Genomic DNA, 12,304 nt, shown 5'->3' on the forward strand with positions numbered 1-12,304 from the left:
TCGAATAAGTCATCAATATTTTTCTAACTGAGTCTAAACTTTTCTGTTATGTTATTCAATCCTTTTTAAAGTTGTCAAAACTTTCCTGAAGTGATTCAACATATTCCAAATCCAATCTTTAAAGAAATGGTTTCGCATTTTCTGAAGTGAGGCAACATTAGCTGATTAATCCTTTTCCTAAATGAATCCAAGGTTTCCTGCATTGATTCAACTTTTTCCGAACTGAAACCAAACTAGTCAGAACGGGTTTGATATTTTCCTAAGTGAGCTGCAGATTTTTGTTAACTGCTTTGGCATTTGGCAAGGACACAATCTTGCTTAGTGAAAGTGAAGAAATTTTTCCGAAGTGAACCGACAATTTTTTGAGCTTAAATTTTCCAAATGGTGTCCAACCTTTACTGAAGTGGTTCAAAACCTTCCTTAGGGAGTCCAAACTTTTCTGTTGAGTGATTGAATTACATTGAATGTTAGTCTGAGCTTTCCTGAAGTGATTTACCTAACTTTTAACGTAGATTCCGCTCCCTTAGATCCCTTTCTCATTCTTGTGAGATTCACATTCTTTGAAAATTAGGCTGAGATTTTAAAGAATGGAACGGGTTTACATCCACAAAAGCACGTATTTTTATAGAAATTTGGGTGTCTTGATCAGCCAAGTTGGATTTTGGCTCCGTCCTTTGGAAAACAGGCTTGGATGTTATGGAATAGACCTTTGTGAGTTCATACGTGTATTATATTCACAAAAGAAGGTATTTTCATGGCAAATTAATTTCTCTGTTTATCCGAACTGAATTTTGGCTTCTATCTTTGAAAAATAGGCTTGTATTTTAATAGAAGTTGCTGAATCCATACGTGAGGGTTGAGTTTATTCAATTTTTGAGAATACCGAGTTTAAATTCACAAAAGTACGTATTTTCATTAAAAAAAAACTGTGATTTTCTGTTCTGCCAAGTTGAATCGACTTTGCTGAATTCATACGTGATGGTAAATTTTTTGAAGCATGCCCAATTTTTTACAAAACTGGGTTTGAATTCTCAAAAGTACGCATTTTTATAGAAATTTGGGTTTCTTGTTCAGCCAAGTTGATTTTCGGCTCCTTCCTTTGAAAAATAGGAGTGGATTTTACCGAATTGCTTAATCCTTCCTTTTTTTTTTTTTTTTCCTTTATTATAGAGATTTTTAGTCATAGGCTAGTTCATCTCTTACTTAATCCTTCCGTATTTTCATAGAAATTTGGTTTTTCGGTTCTACCAAATTGCATTTTGGCTCAGATCTTTGAAAAATAGGCTTGTATTTTTCAGAATGGACCTTGCTGAATTCATATGTTATGATTATTTTTTTAAGGTGATACTCTAAGGAAGCCTTAGCGTGAAACTTTAAAGGCACAAATGTCAGCTTCAACAAAACATACAAATTTGAAATTGCTACTCCTTGTTTGCTGTGCTACTACAAAAATTAGCAATTTCAAATTTGTATGTTTTGTGGAAACTGACATTTGTGCCTTTGAAGTTTCACGCTAAGGCTTCCTTAGAGTATCACCTTAAGCACACCCAAAGCAAGGTTTAAATTGACAAAACTACGTATTTTTGTTAAAATTTGGTTTTTATGTTCAGCCAAGATGGATTTTGGCTCCTTTCTTTGAATATTACGCTTGGATTTTGTTTAATAGACATTCCTGAATCCATACGTCTAGTTAGATTTTTTGAAGCACGAACAATTGTTGAGAAAACTGAGTTATATTTGGATAGGGAGGAAGTATCGAAAACAGAACGTTTTTTTCATAAGAACTGTTACGTTTGTGGTATTCCGCTTGATGGTTTATCCGGAATGTATCAATGTCCGAAAATCAATTGCTTTGATCCTATTCATCTACATTATTACCAATGTTCTTCCTTGAATGGATACAAAAATTTATGCGCGAAATGTCTTGTTGATAAATCGAGTGTTAGACAGGATAAAGTCAACATTTGTGGCATTAGTGTCAAAAATCACGGCTTCAAAGAAGTATAAGGCTAAAACGGAGGCTAAGAAAAAATGTTAGCGTTTGAAATATACGGTTTAGATATAATGTAAAACGAATTTTAAATGATTTATTTTGTTTTTGGTTTATCGAGTGACAAAAGAAAAACTTGTGATTTGTTCCGGCCTAATAAATTTGAATCAATAACAAAAATATATTGGGCCCTGAGCCACAAATTTATCCATTTGAATTTAAAAATCATTTCTCTCCGTGTGTTTACAGCAAATTCGATTTTTATTTCGTATTCATGTTCTCTATAGTATTCTCTTACAGTTTAACGTAGAAAATCAAGGAGCGGATTTTTGATCTCACGCTACTCATTAGCTCCAGCACAGATGCCTTTCCAACAATTTTGGACCCTTTTTCACAGTCTTTCGCAAACTTTGTAACGAAATTCGCTGCCTTTACATGTTTCCGCAAATATGCTTCGGTCAGGGCCCCAAAAGTTTCACGACGAATGAGAACGACTCAAATTTGAGTTTAGTTCACTCATAATCGCCAAAAGCGCAGGAACTCATCTTCTTCTTCTTCGCATTTCAAGCTTATTGCATATCGCATATTAGCTTATTGCGTGCTCTCAACTTAGTGTTCTAGATGCACTTCCACAGTTATTAATTGAGAGCTTTCGATGCCATTTTTGCATTGGTATAATTGTGTGGCAAGTCCAATCATACTTCTATGCCCAGGGAAGTCGAGAAATTTTCCAACCCGAAAAATTCCTAGACCGGACCGGGAATCGAACCCAGCCACCTCCAGCATGGTCTTGCTTTGTAGCTGCGCCTTTACCGACTGAGCTAAGGGAGGCCCCAGGCGCAGGAACTCAGCGATGAGTTAATTTGCCTCATGTTTTCCCAGGGTTTTCCAGGATTTTCCAGGGAAAAATTGAGAAAAGTAAAGATTGGATTCACTCAGTCTATTGGTACTACTCCGAGACTGAAAAAAAAATTTCGTCAATTTCCTCATTTTCCGGCAGATTTTTTAGGTTTTCCACAGGAAACCATGGGACAAATTTTACTCATCGCTGAGTTCCTGCACTTTTGGCGATTATGAGTGAACTAAACTCAAATTTGAGTCGTTCTCATTCACCGTGTTCGATTGGCCTAGCCTGGCCTGGGGACAGTTTGGTGGATTCATCTCCTTGGGCCCGAATTGGAACTTGTTGGCTTTATACCAGGCTACCGTGTCCTTGGAGTAATGAACCGACGCCAAATCCGGCCAAAACAGTAATGAGGCGTCGTGTTTGCGGATCATGGGTAACAGACACACGTAAACATCGGTTGTCATTGTCTCCGTTGTCACAAACGGTTTGGAAAACATACCACACTCACAAATGGCTTGCCAAACCACAACCTGTTTATCGAATTCTTCGGTAAAAATCGACTTATCCGCGTCGTCAACACTTCGGCCATTACGAACGGTGTAGTGCTTATCACCAGGAAGAGTTTTGAAATCAAATTTAACGGACACTGAGATAATTATTCTATCAGATTAAATAGAAATATCGTATGGTTTTATGTTGGATTTCATACGATCGGACTATGAAAAACTGTCAGATGTTTTCAACCACCCATCGTATGATTTTCACGGATACAACTATGAATTTTAATACAAACAAATGATGCATATCATGGAATTTAACTATTGATTTCGTACGTCGTGCATTTTTAATTTATTGGATTAACTAGTTTTTTTAGAAAATTTCACGAGTTTTCTATCCTGATGCAATCGGTGTAGAATTGACTATGCTGGTGCGAAAACTGGAAAAAAGTTCGAAGGATCCAACAAACTTTTCGTTCCGGCGTTCGACTTTGATGTAATGCGTTGATGCGTTCGACTTTGATGTAATTGGGGAAGCTATTCGGTCAGTCGGTGCAGCTATGTGCGATGGATGCGGAAGTACCAGAAGCTAATCTGCAAATGCAAAACCTATAGAATTAAAATCATAAATAACTTAAATTTTATTAATCTTACAGGTTTACGAAGCCTTATACAATGTCACGGAACTGCATCCGCCATCTTTGTTGTTGTTGTGATTTGAACAACCTTTCATACGATCGTCTTGTGACTTTTTGACATAAGTTGCGTCAAAACAATTCATAAGAAGGGTTTATGGAATTCAAATATTTTTCGTGCACGTTTTATTGTATCCATCTATAAATGCTATAATGCTATGAAATTGGATAGAGCACATATTTGTATGTGTTCATACAATGCAGCTTATGAAAATAGAAGGGATAGTTTCCTCAGTGTATGATTCATCGTCCATGTTGACGGATGCGGCTTGTTTTTCATTCTGCTTTGGCTTCTTATTCATAAATCTAAATCTGCTACTCGATTCCAAATTCGTTTTACGGAGTTTCAACTCCGTCCTAACCAGGGCTGGCAAATGTAATTTTCAATGAAAGATCTCACGCGATATTTACAGAGATACTTCTATCACTATCATCGGATGAGAAAACGATGATAGAGATTTTCTTCAAAATCTTATCGAATTTTTCGTCATGACAAAACGTGACAGTGTTGTGATCATCGTAATTACTAGATCATTTGTTGTTTTTAACGTTACTTGCACCCAGAAAATCTTAAAAATATATTTACTCTACGGATTACATACGGTTACTTGCTTGAATTAATCTAAATCAGTTAGTAATGTAGATGTAAAAACCGCATAAGAATTATTCTCATGATCGTTGGAAAATGACAAGAAAGCTGTTTTCTCATTGTCACATGACGGCCGTGATATTTACCAGCTCTGGTCCTAACGCATTGAAACGCCGTTGACCAGCGCCGGTGGTGTAGTGGTAAGCGTGACTGCTTTCGAACACCCCAATGGGTCTGGGTTCAATCCCAGCCGAGGTCGGTGGGATTTTTCTGAGGCATAAAAATCTCTGGTCACGTCTTCCTTCGGATGGGAAGTAAAGCCGTTGGTCCCGGCCCATGTGTGTTGTGAATGGGTGCGATATCGCACGCAGGTGTGGAAGCTGCCTTCCTGCACATTCGGTTGCCGTCAATGGATGGCAATCGATGTCCGTCGGTGATTGGCACTAGATTGCGGAACAGAGACCGACGTTAAATAAAGGAAAAGAAGAAGAAGAAGAAGAAACGCCGTTGGTTTTTCTAGCTTTTTCTTCGATGTAGGGGAATACAGTTAAGTTAGATTTGCAGCACGCGCAATTGTTGAAAAAACTGAGTTTAAATTCACAAAGTAGGTTTTCCGGTTCTGCCATGTTATATTTGAACAAGGAGGAACTATCGAAAATAGAACGTTTTTTAAAGAACTATTACGTTTGTAGTATTCCGCATGATGCTTTACCAGGAATTTATCAGAGTTTAAAAATCAGTTGCATTGATCCTACTCATCTACATTATTACCAATGTCCTTACTTAAAAAGATACAAAAACTTATGCGGGAAATGTCTTGCAACCCGAGTGTTACACATAATAAAGTCGACATTTGTGGCTTCTGTTATGCATTATTGTCAAAACTCACGACTCCAAAGAAGTATAAGATTAAAGCAAAGGCTAAGAAGTAATGTAAACGCTTGAAATATACGGTTTAGATGTGATGTAAAACGAATTTTAAATGTTTTATTTATTTTTGGTTTAGTTTTTATTTCCTCCCCACCACGATATTTCTCTAAATAGACACTTTGATCAACTTTTTATTGCACCAACAGGTAGTATTTTGGGATTGAATGCTATTTTAATCTAAAAATTTACTAGTTCTGCTCACAAAAAAATTATAAAAATATAAAAGTTTATTTGAGTGTTTTTCGATGTATATAAGAGCATTTCTAACATTTGATGTATGTATGACTTCGTGATCTGTGTGAAAACAGAATGTGTTTCCATCATTAGTTAGTGAGTTTAATGTAGTTCTAAGCCGAGGAGGACGAGGTGGGGTGGGCAATATGCACCGTGTGTGTTGGAAACTCCTAAACAGTCGTTGAAATTTAAATTGCTGTTATGAGTTACGTAAAACGAGTTACAGATAGTGGCAACCTTCTATAACTGTTCGAAATGCAAACTAAATTTATTCTTCCCGCAATAATATCGTACTGATAGCGCATACATGTATGCAACCTTCATAACTTCTTGCATAACACTTACGAGGCGGCGAATATTACCCCTGCCAGTGGCGCATTTTACCCAGCGAAATATAAAACCATTGAGAAGATCTTTCGATGTGGAGAAGATTTTTTGTAAAATCATTTTCTCGGTGATGACTGAATATGATGTTTTTGAAGAAGATTATTCCAACTAGGGTAATTTTCAGAATGCAAATTTAAGTTTCTTATATAAAATTAATCATAAAAGTCAGCTTCTAAAGACTTTTAAAAGTTTTATAGCAATAGTTGTTGTCTGTAGCTCTTGTGATAAAAAAGATATACCCAATAAAAGTAAAAATTGATTTTATACTAGTTTAAAATATAAAATATCTCTATTTTTTCATATTATTGAGAATAATATACCCCCTTTTAAATGCCGTAAAAAAGATTTTTTTTTGTTTGTCCCAACCAGAGATGTTAACATTTGTAAAGGGCATATTTTTAGTAGAAAATCGACAATAACTCTTGATCGGCGAAAGAGAGAGGGAGAGAGATTTGTACAAAGTTGCTTGAAATTAGCGCAGCTATAACTTTGCCAAAGAATGTATGCCTTAATTTATTCAAACATAAAAGTTAGGTTTTTGATTTTAATGATTCCACCCTAAAATTCTTAGTCTTAAAAATGAGGACCTAACTATACGGAACAACTTTGTAGAAAAGACTTTTAGTCTAAAGTTTAAATTACAGGCTCAGAACATATCCTTCCAACTAAATCTGCATTCTGGACCACTGTGCATTGTTTACTGTGCGGCATTAAGGTGTTTCGCTGTGAGATCCTTATTCTAGTAATCACTTCGAAACTTCAAGTACACAAATATCAGCGGCGCCAGTGGTGTAGTGGTAAGCTTGATAATCTCTCATCCCAGCAGGCCTGGGTTTAATTCCAGTCGGCGCCGCCGGGATGTTCTGAGGCATAACATCTCTGATCACGCCTTACTTCGGAAGGGAAGTACACAGCCGTTGGTCCCCGATTCATGAGTTGATGAGTCGATAGGTAATGTCCAGGTGTGGGAGCTGCCTCTCTGGCATCGGCAGCATCGTTGAAATGCAAATACATCTATCAACCATGCTAAAATTTACAGAAAAAGTAATAATGTTCAATAATTGCATCACATTTGAGCTTTTGGTCATGGATTATTGTCTATAGGGATAATGCCTAAAGGTATGCAATGTTTCATAGAAAACAGCTGCTGCGTATATTTAACTTCTATTATTGAATGGTTCATTAAAATAATATATAATATATAATATAATTAATATCGTAAGTACACTATAACGAATAGTTACGTTTAACTATCTAAGAGAATCACTGAATGATTCTTCTTGCTGAAAACATTAATTTTAAAGATACAATAATATAATTTCAATGCAAATGATGCGTGCAACAATTGGGCCCTAGGGCGCGTTAAAAAAAATTTTACAAGGAAAGCTTTTATGAATATAAACTGCTTATTATTGCGAAATTTTTCTTCATTTAGACTCGACCGATATCAATTTCGTCATTACGATATTTCGCTATCGATTTCGCTCTCACTTCTTTCACCTTTCTACGTACATCTTGAACATTGTTGACAGAATGGAAATCGAGTGAAAAAAAAAATGAAAAAAAGTTTGTTGTTGTTTGTTTTTCGTGAAATTTTGAAGCCGCTCGAAAAGTTAAAAGCTGATTTATTTTAAACTGTTTTAACTGTTTTATAAAAAAAATGGTAAGATTGGTGATTTGCAAACTAAAATTCAACCGATGTAATAATATCATCTTTGTAGGAACCTTCTGCAAAAGGAACGAATGGCTTCCAGAAGGGCATCCCGTAACGATGATGGTGAGGATGTAGACAAAGAGGATGGCAATGAGAACGAAGACTCGATGGCAGATCAACTCGATGACCCGTTATTCGAAGACGTTCAGGTTCTCGACTATGACTGGAGCGACCCCGACAGTGATCCAAGCCATGAGCAGCCTGATGCACCTGAGCACGTAACTCAGCCGAAAGGAAACAAATCTCCAGCGTTGTTCAACTGTCGACTGCTGGTGTTTCTGCGTGAATTTAAAGGTCAGTCCTCCGGAGCTCATATTGCGCACTGGAATGTAGATGGAAAGTCGCTCAATGACTTTAAGACGAAATTATGGGAGCTATGCAGACCACATCTACTTCGAGAAGTAATTTTTAATCAGCAAGACGATGGAAGCACGGTGCCAGTATGGATGGATAAGGATTCTCCGGAAGAAGAAGATTTGGTGAGGTTTGCCATTTTTTACGAGAAGCAAAATCGTAAGTACACTTCGCTGGACAAACTGACCACCACGTTGCTTCAGAACTGGAAAGGAAAAGAAATTCAGCTGTTGTTGCATGTTTATTCACTGTCCGTAAGTTCCCGTAAGATTTTCAATTCAGTGAAGCAACATTTGATTGACCCATCTGAGCGCGATAAGGCAGGAGCAGCCTCAACCCAAGTGGTCGTCGATTTATCTAAGGATTTGCGTCAACGACATGGTCATCTTTGGGATGGACACGAAATGGCATGGACAATGTGGGCATCAGCCATACTTGCTTCGCCAGCTCATACGCGTGAGAACATGATTAATTCAGTTCCTCCAAAGCATCTGCAACATCTTTTCAGAACACAGGACGGTCCGAAAATTGAAAGTGTGAAGCGTGGGTTGGCTGTAGCTCACAATGTAAATGCGTCGTTTTGTGAAGAGATCACAGCACTGAAGGAAGCGTTTTCCTCACTTGAGGTGGTAGCCAAGAATATGCAGCTACAACTTTCATTCGTGAAGCATCGCATCGAAGCATTGGAGCAGCGTGGACGCATGAGTGATTCATTCATAAGTGCGATGGAAACTTCAATGGAAGTTTCCGAAGGAGAGTTCAGTCGACATATTGCTGGACAGGTAGTTGACATGGAGGATGTAGACCACGAATAAGCCAACTTGCAAATGAGTTGAGATAACTTGTTTTAATGAATAAAGACAAATACATTGTTTTACTATATTTTCTATTTTATTGGTTTTCAAATACGAAAGATCAAAGAAATTAGAACTTTTCTGCATTGATTATGTTTCATTCGTCTGTTTCAATATTCTTGAAATCAGACACATCTGCAACCGAAGGATCAAATTTTCCTCCTCTCAGGTAACCACACTTCCTGAATAAGTTAGACATGTTATAATTTCTAAAGGTAGCCATCACTTCAGATACTACTGGTTTAATTCCTTTCTTTACACATTCCTGATTGATAGCTTGAGTTTGTCGCTTGCATAATCCGAAAACGACTTCAATAGGGTTATAGAAGGGGCAATACGCAGGTAGAAAGATAGGGAATATTCCAATTGATCGAAGATATTCTATGATTTTCGCACTGCAGTGAATTTTCGCTCCATCCAATATCCATATGGAATGTCTACCCGGATAGCACTGAACATGGCCCGTTTCCAGAGCAAATCGTCGGCAGCATTCAAAAAAGTTTAGTCGGTTGAATGTTCCGTTGGTAGAGAAGGCTTCAAGCATTCCGTTTTGCCCAATGAAACAAAGCAAGGATTCCCTAGGCTTCCGCACAAATTCTCCTCGAAACACTAAGCGGTGGCCTCGAGCTCCGTAGCCCCTGGAGCGTAACATGGATCTGTTATCGAAACTAACCTCGTCTAAAAAGACGAGCTTGTGGTAGTCCCACTGAATGCACGAAATTTCGTTGAAAAAACGGATTACATCACTTTCCTTGATTTGAATTGCACGACGTTCCAAACATTTCCAGGTCAAACCAGCGTTATGTATGATGCGCCAAATGGATGAAATAGATATTGTCGTCTTGAACTCCTGCTGGAACCGCTTTCTAGATTCATGTAGATAAAGCGTAGGATTTTGTAGATACAGGTTTATCAACCATTGTCGTTTTTCGGGAGAGAATTTCACAGCATCCTAATTTGTGATTGTGGACTTGTGTTTGTGATAAATTGTTGCTAGCCTCGATTTGGACAATCCAAGGAAATAATATCCATATAAAACATGATATATGGTATTCACTGACGCTCTCTGATCTTTCACAACGGAAATAATAGATGCCATTTTACGCAATAGTATTTATGAAATAGTTACGTTTTTAGTTGAACATCGATGTTAACTGACGTTTCTTTTATTTACAAAATTTTAATGATCAAGACACATGACGTAAATAGGGAAAGGTGGTACACCCAACCGGTGGATGTAAGATTCGCTTACAATTATGTGGGATTCATCATCAGAGGATGTAAGTGGAGACCGCATGAACCGAGGATGCGATATACCTAGCTGCGGTCCAATGCAAGAAAATTGGAGACCGAAAAATGTAGAGTGTATTAGTGAGGTAAATTTATTGTGTCGAAAAAAAAAATAGGAATTTGGTTACCGACTGGACTCGAACCACGAACGTTGCGATTCTCAGACCTGTGCTTTCTCCACTGCTCTCTCCATTCTCCTGAATATGGATAGCCTAAAAGCAAATATGAAGCGCTCATTTTCTCGCATGCTCGACTTCGTATGCTTTTTCTGCTGGAGAGATTCGAGACAAGTGTGTGCGTCGTTCTACAAGCTTACTGGTATAGTCGAAAGCGTACACGGAGAAAAAATACTACCCAAAATTTGAGTTCTTTTTACTTAATATTGACTTCAGCCTCTCACTTGCACTCGTTATTGTTGTCAAAAAAGGAACAAGAGATTCGACCCAACGATATAGTTCAGCCCAATAAGCTACTTTTGAGTAAAATGCATATTCTCAAATTTACGTGAATTAAACTTAATTTTGGGTAGAATATACTTAAGAGTAGGTAATTTTTTTTGCTGGTGTTAAATGGAAACTACTATATGCGATTTACTCAAATTTGGGTTATTGGGCTGAACCCCGGAATTGAGGGAAAAGTACTTAATTTTGGGTAGTTTTTCATCTCCGTGTAGATGGTACACGAAATAAAAATGCTTGACTTCGTATGCTTTTTCTGCTGGAGAGATTCGAGACAAGTGTGTGCGTCGTTCTACAATGTTCTACAATGTGCGTCGTTCTACAAGCTTACTGGTATAGTCGAAAGCGTAGATAGAACACGAAATGAAAAAGACAAAAAACCATTACGGAACTAACATTCATTGTAATAGAGGCATTCGAGGCAAGTGTGTGCGTCGTTCTACAATGTTCTACAACGTGCGTCGTTCTACAATCTTACTGGTATAGTCGAAAAATCCACGCTAACATGAAATAAAAAAAGACAAAAAACCATTACATCGCTTGCATGGTCAATTCCTAACATTCGTTGCGATGTTCATGAACAGAGGATGATAGGAAACGGAACTAACATTTATTGTAATAGATTTTTGGTTTGCGTGTAGCTTTTGACATTTGAACCATCTACGAGCTCCCTCAATTTCGTCTCTATAGTCTAAATATTCGTGAAAGACACAATAGCTCTGGAAATGTTTCATTAATAGCATTGAAAGGTTTCTTCAGAAATGTCTTCTTCAAAATCGTTTTCAACATCGTAAAAACGCGAAATAACATGGCAAATTACCCCAGTGGGAACCTTATAAAAGTGTTCTAAATGCAAACTAAATTTATACTTCCCGCAATGTATCGTACGTAGTGCATAAATATATGCAACCTACACAACATCTTGCAAAAAGCATAAAACTTACTACACGGAGAATCGAAACAACTCAAAATTAAGTCTTTTGTACTCATCTTGACACCTAAGTGCAACCAGTCAAAATTAAGTTATTTGCGAAGTATCCAATTTTGAGTAATTTGCAAAGACTTCATTTTGAGTCAAATGTAACTGTTTTGTGAAGAGTGAGCATTGGGTAAAAATTACTTAAAACTGAGATTTGATTAATTTATTATTTTTATTATTATTATTGCTGTTCTTTCAAACTAAATATTTTACTTGATTATTAAAACTAAGCACGTTATAATGATTTATTCTTATAGGGGTACCGGGGATGTCTTAATATAAAAAAATCAGTGGTAAAAAATAACACTTAATGCTACTAGACAATTTCCGGGTCATTGGTTCCTTTGAAAGATCCATCGCATAGAAATTAGCATCGACCAGGTGGCCATCGGTGAAGGCAAGTCCCATACAGACTGCTTTTATATTAAACCCACTTTCGGATCCTCAGATACCAATTCGTTTATCAGCCGGTAAAAACTGCAATTA

At 37.2% G+C, this 12,304-nt stretch overlaps 1 protein-coding gene across 1 annotated transcript; it reads left to right on the forward strand.

The window, feature by feature from the left end:
* The first annotated feature begins 7,912 nt into the window (after positions 1-7,912).
* Positions 7,913-9,052, forward strand: LOC135704524 (uncharacterized). Its single transcript, XM_065226007.1, has one exon. It carries the CDS (start codon positions 7,913-7,915, stop codon positions 9,050-9,052), a length of 1,140 nt encoding a protein of 379 aa, XP_065082079.1.
* The last annotated feature ends 3,252 nt before the right edge of the window (positions 9,053-12,304 follow it).

The sequence above is a fragment of the Ochlerotatus camptorhynchus genome, unplaced genomic scaffold, assembly GCF_037179485.1.
Source record: "Ochlerotatus camptorhynchus isolate MF236.1 unplaced genomic scaffold, CSIRO-AGI_Acam_v1.1 ptg000022l, whole genome shotgun sequence".
NCBI classification, from domain to species: Eukaryota; Metazoa; Arthropoda; class Insecta; order Diptera; family Culicidae; genus Ochlerotatus; species Ochlerotatus camptorhynchus.

Bases quoted from the DNA above. Each gene is read 5' to 3' on its own strand.
- LOC135704524 (XM_065226007.1), top strand. From the start codon at position 7,913: ATGGCTTCCAGAAGGGCATCCCGTAACGATGATGGTGAGGATGTAGAC.